At 38.0% G+C, this 17396-nt stretch overlaps 1 protein-coding gene across 1 annotated transcript; it reads right to left on the bottom strand.

Moving 5' to 3' along the window:
* Window positions 1-538: 538 nt before the first annotated feature.
* vgll2a (vestigial-like family member 2a) lies at window positions 539-14280 on the bottom strand. Its single transcript, XM_084954206.1, has 4 exons — window positions 14064-14280; window positions 12304-12541; window positions 8945-9442; window positions 539-6944 (listed from the first exon to the last, which is right to left on the bottom strand). The coding sequence occupies exons 1-4, from the start codon at window positions 14145-14147 to the stop codon at window positions 6901-6903; spliced, it is 864 nt and encodes a 287-aa protein (XP_084810332.1). The 5' UTR covers window positions 14148-14280; the 3' UTR covers window positions 539-6900.
* Between the last annotated feature and the right edge of the window lie 3116 nt (window positions 14281-17396).

Below are 17396 nucleotides of genomic sequence, written 5' to 3'. Positions count from 1 at the left end.
AGAACTGTGGCCTTAGACGTGACACTCAGCTGCAAACCACCCCAGTGCAAGCTGGAGTTTGTCATACATTAACTCCAAAAGGAAAGCAAAAGATCTCATCTCTGCTTTTTGCAACGATGAAAGCAAAGCAGAGAAGCAGAAAACCAGGAAATTCGTGTTGTCAGATATTGTCAGTGGAATAACATGAAGGAAAACACGGAGAGTGGGGGAAGTAGTGGGAATAAAACCCGCAGCCTTGAGTACAGACCAAGTCTTCGTTTTGGGGAGTGGGGGCAGTTGAAACACAATCTCACACCAGTTTGTAATAAAAAGTTAGAAAATGCAATAAATATTTTACATACGCACACACAGAAAAGGAAGAGAGCATAGAATATAGAATAATTCGTACATGGGTTATGGAGGAAACTGCTTATTTGAGATGCTTATAAGATAGATAGACAGATAGAAACTTCACAAGTAGTCTCAACAGTACATAGATAATGTGAGTGGACAGCTAACCACAAGCAAGCTTTCTAATGTTGAACAGTGCTTTATTTATTCAGCGGTAAACTCTGTTCAAACCTTTTTGGCATTTCACTGCTTGAAGAAAATAACAGAGCAGCAGCCACTGAGGAGAGAGCCGATACATCTTTGAACCTGACAGAGCTGTCACTTTATAGTTACAGGCAGAAAGCAAATACAAACAAAGACTTTACACTGGGGCAAGATTGACAGAAACAATACTTCAGGTCATATATCAATATATTCACAGAGAACACTGCTGCATGCTGTGGCTGTTGATTTACAGAATGTACCCGGAAAACGGTATTTTACAAAATGACAGAGTAGTATTTCACAGTTTCACATAAATGGCTGCAGAGGTGGTCACTTCAGACGTACACAGATACACACGATGCAAAATAACACATTGCTACTCTTGTAAGGACTTGTTTTAAATGCATTACTGGCCTGACAAATGCTTTTTTTCTCTCTTTTTATTGCTGTTTTTAATAAAAACACAGCCAAAACATGATGTAAAACTGCAAGAGGTCTGAGACCTGCATTCTTCCTCCAGGAAGTATTACAGCCAAAAACAGCTGGTTAAAAAAAGCGTGGCACATTCAAGAAAAGTTCTTTTGTGTTTATTAAAAAACAAAAATCCAAAACAATGAGTGAATTTAGACGGGACCTACAGTACCAAATGTGGCTGGACAGATGAAAAACGGTGTGATCTAGCTCGATATCAGCAGGGACAAACTTTCTCCTGCCTTAATAAATATTTACTTTATGTTACTAGTATGTTGTCAGTCAAATTTAACATGATTTTTTTTATTTGTTGTGCCCCTGTGGTTGTAGATTATCAATCAAATTTGCACAGCTGGAGAGAGAAGACAGGGGGAGTGTTTCTTAGCTTTTCAAGGAGGGCATCTCAGAAAAATTTGAGAACCATGCTAAGTCAACAATGCCAAGAGTACATAATGAGGAGGCCGGGGTGGTTTCAAATGGCATGGAGGAATCAGTGAATTCAAGGTGGCAAGTGTCCCGTAAAACTTTCCCCGCTGAACATCTGTAATTGTGAAAGAAATTCAGCTGGAAGTCAAGAAGCTAATGAATGAGCCACTGACTGAGAAACATAAGCTTTGTAGTTCAAAACAAGCCTTATTTATGTTATCCTGGCCCTGCCTCTCTCAGATGATCCTCTGTCTGAAACAAGCCAATTTATCTATTTTTTTTCCTCTTTGCTGCTTCTTTTAAACATAAAGGTTTAACAGCAGATGGCCACATTAGCAATATCCAATCTTTTTGATCTCATACCAGGAGAAGGAAAAAAACTGCCTGAAACTGAAGCCTGAGATTTTGGCTCACATGGATTACTTGTTCGCATGCTGACCTCATTATTTGAACCACAGGCCTTGGTGAATGTGAACATTCCCAAATTTAACTGTATATATAACAGAAAATAAGGAAAAACATGAAATCTTTTTTAAACTTACTTTCAGCTTATTTTATTAGCTTATTTTCAGTGTAATCCATTTGATGGGGTTACACTGAAATGGTTTATGATTCTTTGGTCAGTTTTAATTTCGGTTAACTATACAAATTTATGCTGTTAACCAACTGCTAACTTTACCTTTTCAGGAGACTGCCACCAAGTTTCTGTTAGCTTTTGTTTAAGAGAAGGCTCAAAACAAGTTTTCTGATCCACTTCCCAGTGTAACCAGATACTTCCCGTGGACCATGCAGGACAGAAACAGGCTTCACTACCAAAGCCATGTTCATTACATTTAAGCAAATTGTCTTGTGTGTAATTTGGACAATGAAAATCAAAGACATAGGACACAGAAGCTATATCAGGCTGCAGCCTCACACACAGTATTTCTGTAAGCAAATTCACTTAAACCCAGATAAAATAATGCTATTAATCCACATCTTACAATTAGCAGAGTGCAAACGACAAAATGATGCCTGAATTGTTGTCAGTTTTTAGGCTGGCTGGATATTGTGACCCTTGTAAATATAGAAATAGACACACGCCTGTACATACATCCAAGCTCACAAATTACTTTTGACAGTTGTGTGTTCGTCCTCTGCTCCCTCCACTTACATCGCACCAGTTGTCCCAGTAGGGCGGGACTCTGCTCACACTAAATGCTCCCTTTATCGAGTCCGTGGGCCTGGCTCGGACACTGCACAGTAGGACAGTGTGCGTCCATGTGTGTGTTCGCTGAGTTGAAGAGCAGTTGTCGATGACAGCTGCATGAGAGGAGGGAGAGAAAGAGTCAAGTGGCCTCAAATAGCCGACGTTCTCCTCATTCATCTGAAAGACCTCGCCACTCTTTCTCTCTCACTCAGCAGCCATTCGTGTGAAGTTCACATTTCTTTTGCTGACACAGCCATACAGTTTCATAAAACGCTCATAACAAAGAGGTAAGCACAGTCCACTCTGCAGTGAAGTTTAGAGGTCAATCTGATGCTGTCGTAGAAATGTCCCTCCTAGTCTATCAGCGGTAGGTAAAAGGCTCTGGTTATGCAGTTCGACCCATCAAGTAGTTTTACATTACATATATACCATGGCAACATGCTTTAATCCACTTTAAGTGGTTTTTCAACCAACACCAAATGTCTCAGTTAACCTGTAAATGTATTGCCATTTCACAGTATATTTTCTGTGACATGAGTTATCGTTGTGTAAAGGGGACCTATCATGCTTATTTACAGCTTAGAACTTTCATTCTTGGACTCTACCAGAGTAGCTTTGCATGAATCACTGTTTTCTTTGGCCATTTTCCTGCTTTTTCTTTCATTTTTAGTCCAGTCCTTGTACCTGACCATTTTCAGAGAACCCTTAAATCATTCAAGTATAAAAAGGCACCTAACTCAAAGCATTAACCACTGTTGTGTCTACAGTAACAACCTAGTAAAGAACCAGTTTTAAATTGTATATCTACAGTAGGCACTTTGCTAGTAGCAAGCTGCTGCATAAGCACACTCCTATAGCTGAATCTATGAAAAACACCAAAGATAACAGTTTAAAAGGAATAAAATCATATTTTTGCACCAACAAGGTGATTCCCAAAGACCTACTAGCTCAAGAATTTAAATCTCCTGCCATGATGTGCACTGTCTTAAACAAAATTGAAGAAACCTGACAAATGAAGGACAAAAGAAGAAGTGAAAGGTGTAAAATATAACACAGGACCTGGAGATGAATCTGGCCCTTCAGCTGATCCATCTGTTGTTTGCTGAAGCCTCATTAGAAAATGTCTCAGGGGAAGAGTGGCTGTCAAGAAGCCACTCTTATGGAAGGGAAATAGGGAGAAAGGGTTGATGAAATGGACATAGCTGAAAATCACTGGCAACAATTCTTATGGAGTGAAAAATCGAAATTTTACATTTTTGGTTCAAATCGTTTTCTACATGTACGGATGAGGTAAGGACACCAATGAGTGTCTCCAGCAATCTGAGGAACATGGTGGAGGCTCTGTCATGGTTTGAGGCTCCATTTTAACCAGTGGTGTTGGTGATCTTATCAAAATTGATGGAATTATGATCACAGAAAAGTACTATTGGATTTTGACACACCATGCAACACCATCTGGAAAGCATTTGATTGGCAATGGCTTCTATTCAGGTGTGCCAATGCACAGAAAGCACACCTGAATAGAAAATCACACAATGGAACGGTACCAGTCATGAGTTTGCCGCTCCTGAGCTCAATATTACTGAAGCAGTGTGGGTTCATCATGACAAAAAGCACCCAACATCCAAAGAGGAGTTCTGAATATCCTTCAAGAAGCCTGGAGAACTATCCTTGAAGACTACTTCAAGAAATAACAAGAAAACTGCCTAAAAGAGTCTATATCGAAGAATAAAGGTGGTCATACCAAATATTGACTTTCAAGCTGTTTCATAATGGCCAAACTTTGCATTTGTGTTTGCACATGCTCCACTATACTGCTCCTATTTCCAATTTTCCATGCAAAACATAAAGAAAAAAATGTGTGAATTATTGTGAATGACCAAAAATAGTAAAGAAAGCAATAACAGGTCCCCTTTAATAGTGTATTTTGGGTTATTTTTGTTTGGGTTATGACCAAAAAGAAGCAGTTGGCAGCGTTTTCAAGCAAGCACTGATTTGGTGAAGTTTGAAAAGTGTGATATTTATCCTAAAGTGTGATTCAATTTGGACTACAAATAAAATGTTTACAGACCTTTACATCACATGTTGGTGTAAGAGGTTTTCCTGTCAGGGCCAACAATGTGCTTAATATGCCAAGAAAACAGGAAGTTCCTGAACCTTGAGATTTTCAGTATAAACACAAATAAAACAGAAAGGAAGCAAAACCTTGCAGTATAATTGGTGTAATAATTTCAGCACGTGATACAACATGTAATGCTCCTGCAGTAACCTTGATGACATTTTAAATTTTAAACCAAATGCACTTGTTTTGGAATCATCAAATCTATGCTTACTGAGCTAACAGCCTGCTGCACTCAAAGGCAACAAAGTCTGCATTCCTACATTTTGTAAAGATATTGATTTGTTTTCCAACATCTTTGTTGTGGTATTGTCATATATATTAAATCCTCAGTGACACAGGCCTAGACGCCAAGCGGTGACATTGGGTTAGCTATGCTGAAGTGTGCATTTTGACTGAAAGCTGTTTTTTTGAGGTTGGTAATGTCAAAATGGTTACATGGAGATATACAGCGCAGCACTAAAAACTTCCTTGCGATTGCTTCAGTCAAAAGCAGAGTTCCTCAGTCATGCTGACTTGTCTGTTAACACTCGCCAACTACTCAAAAAGCAAAGTGAAACTGTCAAAACTGCGATGCAAATTTGAAATGGAGACCTTTGGCCCTTAAAGTAAAAACTGTGCACTTTAAACTGAGTTGGTTTCAGTAGTAAGTCACTTTTACTTTGAAGGCAGTTCCAGCTTCACACTATTAAGTTTCACATCATCCTGGCGAGTGAATGGCAAGTCTTTGCAGATGAGTCAGCATCTCCGGGCAACGATTTACCTGGTGGCGGCCACCAACCACAAGCAACCATTCACCAGTGGCTCAACGAATCCACATTTGTCCCTCACGACTAGAGGTTGCGGGGATTACTGATTGATCTTCAGGTCTGTGTTACTGAGCCCTAACTTTGCGCAGTGCCATATGAGACAACAGTTTGCTTCATCTTTAAAAAGTATGAGCACACTTAAAGGAACCTCACACATTTTCCCATATTTTCCCAGTTTTGGAGATACTAGCTGCCTTTCTCTTGAATTCAGTGGAACTACACAGCATTCATCTTGTGATGTTCAAAGCACCAATAATGTGGATATTTTAAAAAACTGCAATTGTGTCTCCTTCTATAAATCATGACCCAGAAGCCTGTTTTGTTTTGCTTTTTTCGTGCCAAGCTACACCTGCTGAACATAGTTTCCATGTGGCACATGGGGAAAAAAACTAAGAAAAGACAGGGCCTGAATTTGGTAGAGAGGAAATAGTTCTAGATGGTGGATTTAAAAAAAATATGATGTGCTCATTTTTTCTGGAATGACGTACTGCTGCTATGTCTGCCACTTTAAACACCACATTGTCACTTAGTGCAATTTTAGGAGAAGGCAGCTGATGTATAAAAAACTGGGCATCTCACATCAAAACAGTTAAGATGGATATTTAGCGCTACAAGCCAGGAAAAATATGCCTCTTTAAATTTCTAAGGTTTGAAGTTGTAATCATGGCTTAAATATCTTTTGATATCAGTTGAAATTCATTCATTCGGGTTACATTTAATGTGTACTGTGTTGTGCCGGATGAAACATTACTCCATGTATACCCAAAAAGTTTGTCCTCCTCCCTTCGCTCTCTGCCAAAATCTTGCTGTGCTGCCTCCTTGACACCAGCGTGGCCTTTCCTCCAGCCATAACACACTCCTAGTGTCTGAGCCCAGTTGCCCCAGTGAGGGAAGTCCTGCCAAGTCCTTTCAGGCGCTAGTCTTTGGAGTCCGACAGCACATGTGTCTCTGTCCGTCTGTCCAAAGACTTTTTCCACTTTAGGAATGTTGTCCCTGCCTGTTACAGAAGCACAAAGAGTCTTGTCTTTGTCCATATCCATCAAGATCATATTTTCTCTCTCTCCCCTCTGCGAGTCCACTTTTGTTTCCATGTTCGCTGTGTATCCACACTGTTGCCGTTCAGCTCAGCAGGGCTGCACTGCTGCTGCACAGTCCGCCGTAACACAGAGCTGCAAGTAAACCAGAAGCCGTTACAGCAGGAAAAAAAAAACTGCTGCCTCACTGTTTTTGTCTATCTGTCAATTTATATGTCAGTCATCCCACAACAGCAGTAGAGTAGAGCAGGAGTGCAGGAAAGTGGCTACAGCCGAAGTAGTAGACAAGAAGAGGGGGGAGGGGGGTCTCAGTGGTCTCTAAAACCAGTACAAATCCTTGCTCTTATCCTGTGCTGGCAGACCTGAGAGAAAAGGAGAGAAAAGCAGGAAAAGAAAAGACAGAGAAGGAAAAGGGACGAAAAGATTAGAAAACGAGGCGCAAATGCCCTGTTGATAAAAGCAGAAGGAACTGCCCGAGGCAGAGGGGGATGAAAGCGCGACAGCAACAGAAAAGAAAGTTGACAGCTGGTGTTAAGGTGCTGATTGACAGCCAGTTTGTTGGTTTAAACCACTTGTGTAAGTTGATCTCAGGCAGGGAAACAGATCGTTATTTCATTCTGCTTTTCACAGTATGTTACTAAAGCTGTTTTCCCCCCAATTAGATATTGAGAGATACACAGAAAGAGAATGTTATAATGAATGCTAGAGCAGCCTCATTTATTAATTAGTTTTCTAAATGAGTGCGCTTTTTGACAAACCAAGCTCAACATCTGCACAAACAAGCAGAAAATCCATTTAAAAGACTGATATCAGTGTCAATATGAATGTCACTTACTGGTTTTCACGGGTGGTTTTCATCGACTCGAAGTCAAAGTGTAAGCTCACATCTTAAGCTCAATTGATTGATTTTGTTTCAATTACTTCAGCCTCATAACAAGTTAACCTTGCATCCCATTACACAGTTTTCCCGACCCTTTCATTCTTCTCAAACAGTATTTAAAAGAAAAAAATCCAGTAACTCACACTTCACAGATACGTCTGTTCTCGGTGTCTTTCACCAATACTAATTACCAATGAGAACGAATCCAATGAGAAGAATGCGACGCAGCATTTAAATCAATCCAGTCTGCAATTTGTATTAAGACTGTTCTGTTCTAACCTCACAACAACAAATCAATATAAAACAATTATTCTTATGTGTTTGCTTTGAATCTCTTAGTGTGGGAAAACATTTTTATCTCAATTTCCAATTAAAGATTGTACTCTTTCTGAGATCTTTGATATCCGAGGACTTCTCAGTCCTATTATTACTCAGTACTAGAGTAGTTTTGGATGATTTACACAAGCAGATTAAGCCAACTTTCTTTTAGGATTTCTTTTGGATATCCACACTCATTCCTAAAACTAGGAAGAATTTTCAAAAATCAAGTGTTTAGAGCAGTATTAAACCTGAGCTTTTGGCTCATATACTGACAAAAATATGTATGACAGTAAATAAAGGAAAACATAACAGGTCTCTCTTTATTTAAGCTAACATTTTAAGTAAACAATGACCAGCCGACATTAAAGGAAGTCTTAGCCCTGCAATTTGAGGGCCTCATCATAACTCGCCAAAATACTGCCCATCGACCCCTGAGGCAAAGCAAGCAGACTAAACCTTATCCACTGCAGGATTCTGCCATTAATTCGTTTTTCTTCTCTAACCATTCATGAAGTTTGCATTGTTTCATAACAAAAGCTAAGAGAGCATTAATAGAGAAAGCGTAATACATCTTAATCTGAAAGCTGAGGCCTTGAATAGGATTCAAATAACTTTAGATATCTAAAAATGTGAAATTTTGCATGTTAAAGGATTATTTTTAACTTATGCGATGACAAGAAGATATCCAAAAATTAAACTGAGGGGTTTTTTTATTGCAAAATTTACCTTCCAGTGCTTGGTTCGGAACTATTTTACAAAGAAAGAAGTTCTACTCAAACAAAAATATTTTAGATTTTTGATTAAACTTGGTTGTTGAATTGCTGGGCCTCTCTTCCCCAAGCACAAAGCTCATGATTGTTTTATCACTGTTTTACTAAAAATAGGCTGCTGACTAAAAGGCTGGTGTAAAAGTCATTTTGTCATAACTGTGCAGAAAAACAGTTTCTATGTGTGCTGCAGTTCAGCCTATTGTTAGTTCTATTTGTTTAGTGCATATGACAGTTGTTGCAATTCTGATGAGGAGAGATCCTTCTGTTCATCATCCAGCTGTCTATTTTAGCTCAAGTGCCCACTTGAGTTGAATTTTCTGTTACCTGAAGGACAGAAGATGCAGTTTTCTATGCAGATCCTAAAATAAATCAACTTCAAAATTGGCAGTACCTGTGTCCATGTTCAGTCCAATCTCTGTTCCTGCCCCCGTGAAGGCACCGCTCCAGGCCGACCCCGTCCCCGATTCCCCTTTACCCCCGAGGTCACAGGGAGAGCCACTGGGCCCCGGTACCGAGCTGCCGGACGTCAGGCGGTGGTGCGACCTCACTGACGGCACCAGCAGCGAGCCGTAGCGTGGGTCGAACGCTGTGCCATACATCTCGTGAACACCTGGACGTGGGTAAGCTGAGCTCTGGGTGCTTATAGCACCTCCTAGCGAGTAAGGGTGATGGTGGTGATGGTGATGGTGGTGGGATGGGTGCCAGGCATCGGGGCTGGGCTGGTGGAGGTGGCTGTGCAGGGAGGCAGAGGAGTAAGGGTCACCTGGAAAGGAGAGCTCTGTGTGGGGAGCCGACAGAGCGCTGCCCAGTGTGGAGGAGACTGACGGCTGGTAGGAACTGTTCCAGAAAGACGGAGGGAAACTTCTCTGGCTCATAGGAAAGGATCCATCTGTGAAGATAGAAATGCACATTAATAAAGGAAACTCATTTCATAAGTATGTCACACCTACTTATTTAGACTTTTAAAAAGTATGTAGCTTGAATAATGTTAACACATTGTGGTTGAAGGTTCATTCTTGACTGTTGTTTTGAAACAAGGATCATTTTTTTAGCGTCATAATTTATGGTATGCGTATTGAATTTATCGCAACTTATCGATCATCTTTTTAAGGCAAAAAAGCACAAAAACAGTCTTTTCAGCTCCTTTAATATGAATTTTGCTGCTTTTCTTTCTTTAATATCACTGTAAGTGGAATCAGTTTGTTTTTTTAGACAGTTTAAAAATGTAATTTGAAGCTGTGTCCTTGGCAATGTGGTGTTTGTGATGGTCATTTTTCTGATATTTTATGTACAAGATAATCAATGACTGCAAAATAGTCGATGCAATTTTAAAGCGAGCGCTGCTGAGTAATAATAATAATGATGATTGTGAGGCTTGAGGATAGTAAGTTTTGTTACAAAATGGTACGACAATTTAAATTCCTTCTTCACTCACAATCGGTCATTTTTTTGCTGATAAAACTTACATAAAGGTGCTGGATTTAAAAAGTGTTTGCTAAACGGGAAGAAATGAAAAGCAACTCAATTCAACATAGATTTCAAAAATAATAAAGGAATGAATCCTTTTATGTCAGCTTTTATCATCCCTTTATGTTTACACAGCTAAAACTGAATATTAATGGGGATACCAATTCAATTTCTTTTAATTCTTTAGCTGATGGAAAGAATCACCGGTTAACGTGACCCTAAAAAGGATTTCACTTCAGTGAAACCTGTGATAGATGTAATGTCATTAAAAGCGATATACAAAAAAATAAATGAGAAAATTCCTGGCAAATACTTTTAATTGTGCACTGAATTTATATCTTTGGATAAATATGTAGCTCTCACCATCTTTAATCTGACCCTGTAAAGGTATTCCTGTTGTTGCATATATTTAAATCACTCCGAATTAGATAACTGGCAGCAACACAATGTGGATTTCTTAACATATTGTCATATGTTTTTGTTATCATCTCTTTTTCGTTGGCATAGTTTACACAATAAAAAATACAAATTCAGACATGAGTGCTCAGGTGTAGTTGAGTTATTTCATTCTCATATTTCCTTTGGGACTCGTAAAATTCACTGAATTCTTTTAGTATTTTTTATCTGCATCGTCTTCTTTCTCTTATGGTGTTGGGGACGTTGCACTTGGGCACCAATTATGGCAACCCCCCCCCCCTTGCCTTGGATTCATTACTTCCTGAGAATTCTAGCCTAAACCAATTAGATCAGGCGTGGGTTGATCATCAGTTTGCTTTGTGTTTTTGTGCTCTCCGGTCCAATTCCAATCCGGCCCCTTCACACTCCCGCTCCGTCACAAGTGTAACTCCACGAAGAGTCACACTTGTGGCTGCTGAAGGATCGCTTAATTAATGGATATGGTAGAATCGTAGCGGCAACCTCTGAGATGTTCTCGCCTTTCTCAGCTCAAAACAGGAACTTGTAATCAGCATCTGGAGTGACTGGATGTATTAAGATCGGGTCCATTACTTATTGGAAAATGCAACTGCTCCGTTTCAATCTCATTTCCTTCACAGAGTGTGGTTAGTAAGCCTGCACTGGTGCAGCTTTGGCTTTGGTGGGTTTATAACCCACTTCCACTCACGGCTAATTGGTTTGGAATAGCACTTAATGTGGGGGACCGTCCACGCAAAGGCGCAAAGGGACTGAAAGCATGCAGGGAGGGGGGTGTAGCTGCCAGATTATAATTGGGCCTCTGACTCTGATGAAGTCACGGTAGTGTTGAAGCAGGATTATTCCACTGAATTTTCCTCGGAAAATGCAAAGTCAAGGCTCAATTAAAAACTTTTTCCCCCCTTAGAAGGACACAACATATAATTATGGTGAGCATGATGTTTTTTTTTTTTAATAAAAAATGATTCTATTTATGTGACTTTACTGTAATAGTCAGTAAAACTTCTGTTTTCATTTTAAGATATTTGCACAATGGGCCATTATCACACTTGTGGTGCATATGAAACACGTCTCTCCCTCTAAATAATCTGAAAGCTGTTTCAGAGGCGTTTCTTTATAGACTAAATTCTTCTTTTTATTCACAAGAACAGGCTGAATTACGCCTACTTATTGAATACCTACTTATCGTACTATTTGTATTTATCATATGTATAATGTTTCCTATATTTAATAGATACTATCAGTTATTTCACTTGTAATTTTCTACCACTAAAGTTAAATAGCAGCTTTCATCATCCTTAGTGATGGTTCACAGCAAAAGGTGGCATTAAAATCAATCCTACAATTTTAAAGACATACACATGTTTTGGGGACATACGTGACACACAACTTTCCATTATCCTTTCTATACACATGGACAATTCCTAAAAAAAAAACACTATAAAAAGTTGGAGGAGTTGACATTACACATTTAAAAATATCACACCAGTGCATGTAAATAGATGCCTGGGGCATAATTGATTCTACTCAATCACTTTAATATTTAAAGACAATGAAAAGCAGCATAAAACTCCACTAAAAGAAATAAGTGGCAAATATGCAGGAATATTTAAGTATCACCAGCGGAAAAGGGCCACAAAGCTGAGTCCGCCAATGTCAACATCAGAAAAAAGAACACACACAACCTGAGAATATTAAGGCATTTCATGAGTAGAAATGTGAAATGTTGAGAAATGTTGCCTACAATTCTCAAAATACTGACAACTCTAAAATAATCCAAAATAATCCACTAATACACACATATGTGTGTGTATGTATACATACATATATACAAAAAGAAACACTACACACCTCTTACGGCCTTGTGGCTGCTCGACGCGGGGTATGCACTCGTCTGGCTGAGAGCTCGGCTGAAGTGTTCATCCACCACCGCGCTGATATCGCCCTGGAAGTAAGTGAAGAGGACACAGCGGGAACTCAGGTACTCGGCACCGGGCGGCAGCTCCTTGTCCTCCTCTTTGATCGCCGGGGGGCCAAGCCGGCTGCCGTTGTCCTGGTGGTCTTGCATTTTGGAATACAAAGCCAACTTCTAAAAAGGACACATATATTTATATGATTGTAATAAAACAATATATTCATGCTTCTGATGCATAAATAATTTTTTGTATTGACATGACATTTGACATCAAAAATATATTTCTATAAGGACACAGCAGGTTTTAGAGGAAGATAAAGGAACCCAGTTAACATCTGCTTGTCTGAGACTGCATTGTCTAAAACTTTATAATAACTTACAAATTTGGCATTAATTTTGAAATTTAAAAAATAACGGGTTTTTTTTGCAGTGTTTGGTCATTTAAAAAAAAACCTAATACTTCCAGGTATGAATGAATAAACTGGAACATGCTGATATTATCAACATGTGAAGTGAAGTGGTCGTTTTAAATATAATAATGTATTAAATGTGTGCATAGTAACTGATAATTACAAATAAAAATATATAAATAATAGTGTTAAAACAATATGTAAATGACTTAAGTAACACCAGGGCATATATAATTACTGTGTTATATGATTAATTCAGTTTAAATGACTAAACAAAATAAAGGATTAGAATTTACTGTCTAGCAAGCACTGAAAATCTAGACTATAATCATGTGGTGTAACTGGAACAGGCTCATCCCCAGGCTGTTTAGACCAGACAAAGTGAGTTGTGGCACTATGCGAAATATGTGTAGATGTTGACTGAGAGTTTTTAAGAGTAAAAAAGAAGCTCTTTAACAGGTCTAGAAAAGCCTGTTTAAAACTAGTCACTCTCTAACTTATGACCCTAGCAGGCTTCAGAAGTCCCCTGACAGAAGCAAATATAATATGAAAAGTTCTGTTAGTAGATGAAGGACATTTAAGCTGAAAACAATCTGAGATATACTTTCAAAAAGTGACAATATTACTTTAAACTTACTGATGTTACTTTAACAACTGCACTTAAAGATAAAACCCGCATAGCAAATAATGTCTGTTGCAGTCTGAATAGCACACATAAAAATATTTTAAAGCAGGAAAATAAATACATAAATAAATACATTTTAAAACACGTAAAGAGATAAAAGATTGTAAAGCAAATAAGTCTTCATTAAATCTTTTTTATTATTATTTTATTTTAGTTGTACTTTTGACCACGTTAAATTATAATGTTTATCTAATACTGCAATTGACTCTATACCACATATATAACCTATGAGGTAACTTAACAGTGACATAAATGCAAACAACATAAACTGTTGACGCAAAATTGCGTTTTAAACTTCTCTACACTTTCCGTTTTGTGTAGCGAGTTTGAGCCTTGCAGCAGGTAGCGCAGTGATACAGTCATTTTTATAAGATCCTAAGCGGTGATTAACTGTCTGTTTAACACGTTTTTAAATGCGCGCTGTTTTTAAAAAGTGCTTTTAAGGGCTGTAAGTTTAGGTTGTGCGCTTTAATGGCCTTTATCTTTTGGGTTTATGCGTAATAAAGTTTTATTGACTTTAAATAAAGTTTCTGCATGTGGCTTGCAACCTAAAGCGAAGACATAAGTCTTATAAAACACTTTATGTCTGTGTGTTCCGTACCTGGTGGTGGTGGTGATAGGGGCTGTAGGAGCTGAAATAGGGCTGAGGACCAAACACTTGGTACATCACATCCAGGCAGCTCATGGCGAAGAAATCACGGATAAGAACCAAGCTTCATTGATAGAGCGTGTATGGTCGGACGGAGCTGAAACAGTAATCCAGGAAGTGGTGGAAAGCGGCACACTCTCAGACTCTCTCCGCTGAGCCGCTCTGCGCTCTTTACGCACTGGACTCACACTGAAGGGAACCCCTACAGCGTCCGACCTTCCTCCTCCTCCTCCCGCCACACACCCATTCTGACACCTCCTTCCTACCAATCCGAGCACAGAGCTCCGCCTCCGCCTTAATGGGCTTCTAATTACTGAACACCAAAGGACACTGCTGAAGCGTGGAGCTCAGGCGTCTGCTGGAAAAAATGAAAAAAATCTTCACTTATAGTTTTGATAATTATACTATTATACTGTGCTCTATGAAAACTCTGTAATTATAGTCGTGGAAATTTTTTACAAAACTCCTTCCTTCATTATTTCCAATTAAGTGACTTTATTTAAGGACTGCAGTGATTCACATGAACATTAATACAAAACATATAAAAGTTCATTGTTGACCTTGAAAATGATGCTGCGACAAAATACTGTCAAATGTCTATTTAGTTGCTTTATTTTAAATTATTGTGAAATTAATTTTGTAAATATTTCACTTGTCAGGACAAACTCATGTCTGTAAACAACTTTTTACATGGTAGTTAAAAAAATGATGACTTTATTCTAAAATTTCTGGATTTGTCTGCATTGTTGGGAGTGTTGGGTGTAAATGCCTTCAAATAATTTAAAATAGTGTCAAGTATTAGCATATTGGTCCAAATTAACTACACTGGCAGCCACATCATTAAAGAAAGGTGACATGAACATCCTGAACCTAGATCGGTCAGAGGTCACTTCCTGTTAATAGGTCATTCTTCCTCCTTACCATCATCAAGTGGTACTCAAGTCTAATATAAGCCTTAAGGGAGCTCTCATTAATATTTTACCATACAAAACCACCTTGAGACGACTGATGTTTCAACATAGTGCCATATAAATGCCATTTATTTGAATTGATCTGTCTCATTTTACAGTGCCGCATGCCTTCTGCTGAAAACCTTGGGACATGACAGTCTTTTGTTTGTTTGTTTGTTTCTAACATATAGATATGCTGAAGTGAGACTTTAAAACACAGGATCCAAAGCACCTGCTGTAACTCTGCCATACACCACAGGATGACCTCAGAGGTCCCGTGTCCCGATGGGCTGACACTTTACGGAGACATGTGGCTTTTAATGTTGTGTTTGAGCGGTGCATTTTTACCCAGACACTGGGGGTGGGTCTGTGGGGAACCTATGTGGCACCAGGTTACCTGGTAACTTGTCTTTATTCTTATTTTCATTATTAACAATAATAATATGCTAATCAATAATCAACACCATATCAAGTTGTAAGTTTTTGTTTTATTTAGTTTTTTCTCTTAAACATGGGAAATTAGGTTTCTGCTTTTGTACGTTGGATAATAAGTACCATGATTTTTGAAAATGATGTTTCCCCAAATTAAAAATTAGTGTAATACCCAATGATACTGGGTTAAACAAAGACTATGCTGACAAGTCGGTTATGTTAACTTCCATCAGTAAGACTTTATGGTGAGTATGATGGTGCAGAGCTGCTGTCATTGCTCCCAGCTGAAGTTTTCCTTGTGGTTGAAGTCACAGTTGAGAATGTAACAACTGCTGCTTCCTGCTAATTGAATGAGTAAACAAATGAAACCAACCAATGAGTGGAATGTAAAGCTATGAACTTCCCCAATCCCTCAACGGCTGCCCAAATTCTGGAGGTCAAAGGTCAGATAGTTTGTTCCCGGTATGGTGGTGTGTCAGTGTGAGTGTGTATAAATATGTAGACTTGTGTGTGATCTACATGAAAGAAAATACAAAAAGTCATAATTCATAGACTTACTGTAACACGCAGCTTCACCAGGTTTTAATTTAATCTGGTGTATTTAACATCTACAAAGCCAATGTCAGGACAAAATTAGTAATATAATTACACTGCAAGAGTCTTTTTTTAAAGCTACAATATAACACAATAATATACAGCAGTTATATTTGTTTCAAGCCCTGCTAACAATATTACTGACAATTATAAAACAACAGCACAAGAATAAACTTATTACAGTGTAATAAAAACAATGTATTATGCTAATAGACATCAGCTCACTTTTAGCTTTTCTTTTGTTTTTTCTCATTTTTATTTCTATCAGGTGATTCACGTGATTATATTCTTTAATATACTATATGGTATAGTGTGCTTTAAATGTTTTCTTTTTGTTATTGTGTTCTACAGAATTTCAAAGGACGCTTGCAAAAGGTTTGAAGCTGAATCATACTAAAATCATTTAAGATCATTTTAAGAGACCTGGAGGATAATACTTCATATTACATATTATACTTCAGATAATATTTCAGTCAGCAGATGTTATCTCTGAACATTACTGCATCTGCTTCCTTGTGTTTGTGATGATTACATTTCTGATGTTTTGATTTAATTTAGTCTGGATGCTTTCATATTGCACTCTTACGTATATGTGTGAACTTTCTTGGTGAATTTTGCAGTGTGTATTTGTGTGTGTTGGTGTTATTGTTATGTAACCACATCTTTCTGAACTGCTGCCAATTATATTTTTAATCTCAATAGTATTATTGTCCTAAAAAACTCTAAAAAAGGAAAAAAAAGAATCAGTTTTGCTTCAGGCTATATTAAATTAGATATGTTTACTTCCCACCAGAGTTATTAAAACTTTGTTGTTTGTTTATTTGTTTGCCTTTTAATCAGCATTTATTTATATTTCTTTCTTCTTTTTTTCTTTCTTTCTTTCTTTCTTTCTTTCTTTCTTTCTTTCTTTCTTTTTTTTTTTGTTGCCAAACCGGTCTTCTTGGTTCACTTTAGTTGTTATCGTTTAAAAATTGTTATTTTGAATCTGCAAGGTCTAATATGGTCAGAATAGATATTGCATTACACATGCGAATCCCACTGACTCACAGTCAGGAGATCCAAGGCTCAACAAAACATGTGATCCAAAAGTTTCCTCACACTGTAAAATCTAATATTGTGTTTAATTAAAAATATTAAATAAGCTGAACTCAATTTTTATCAATTTGTTATTAGAACTCGATTTAAATAAGTTACCAGTACTTTTTATGCAAAACCGCTGATAAACTCAATTTATTTGAGTTTTCTTAACTTAGAAAAACTAAGTAAGATGGAAGTTTTGCTTCTCAGTGCAGAAGGATGAAAGATGTGT

This window comes from Perissodus microlepis, chromosome 15 (genome assembly GCF_051167445.1).
Source record: "Perissodus microlepis isolate ML-2025 ecotype Zambia chromosome 15, ASM5116744v1, whole genome shotgun sequence".
Classification (NCBI taxonomy): domain Eukaryota; kingdom Metazoa; phylum Chordata; class Actinopteri; order Cichliformes; family Cichlidae; genus Perissodus; species Perissodus microlepis.
This window is presented reverse-complemented; position numbering and strand designations above follow the sequence as displayed.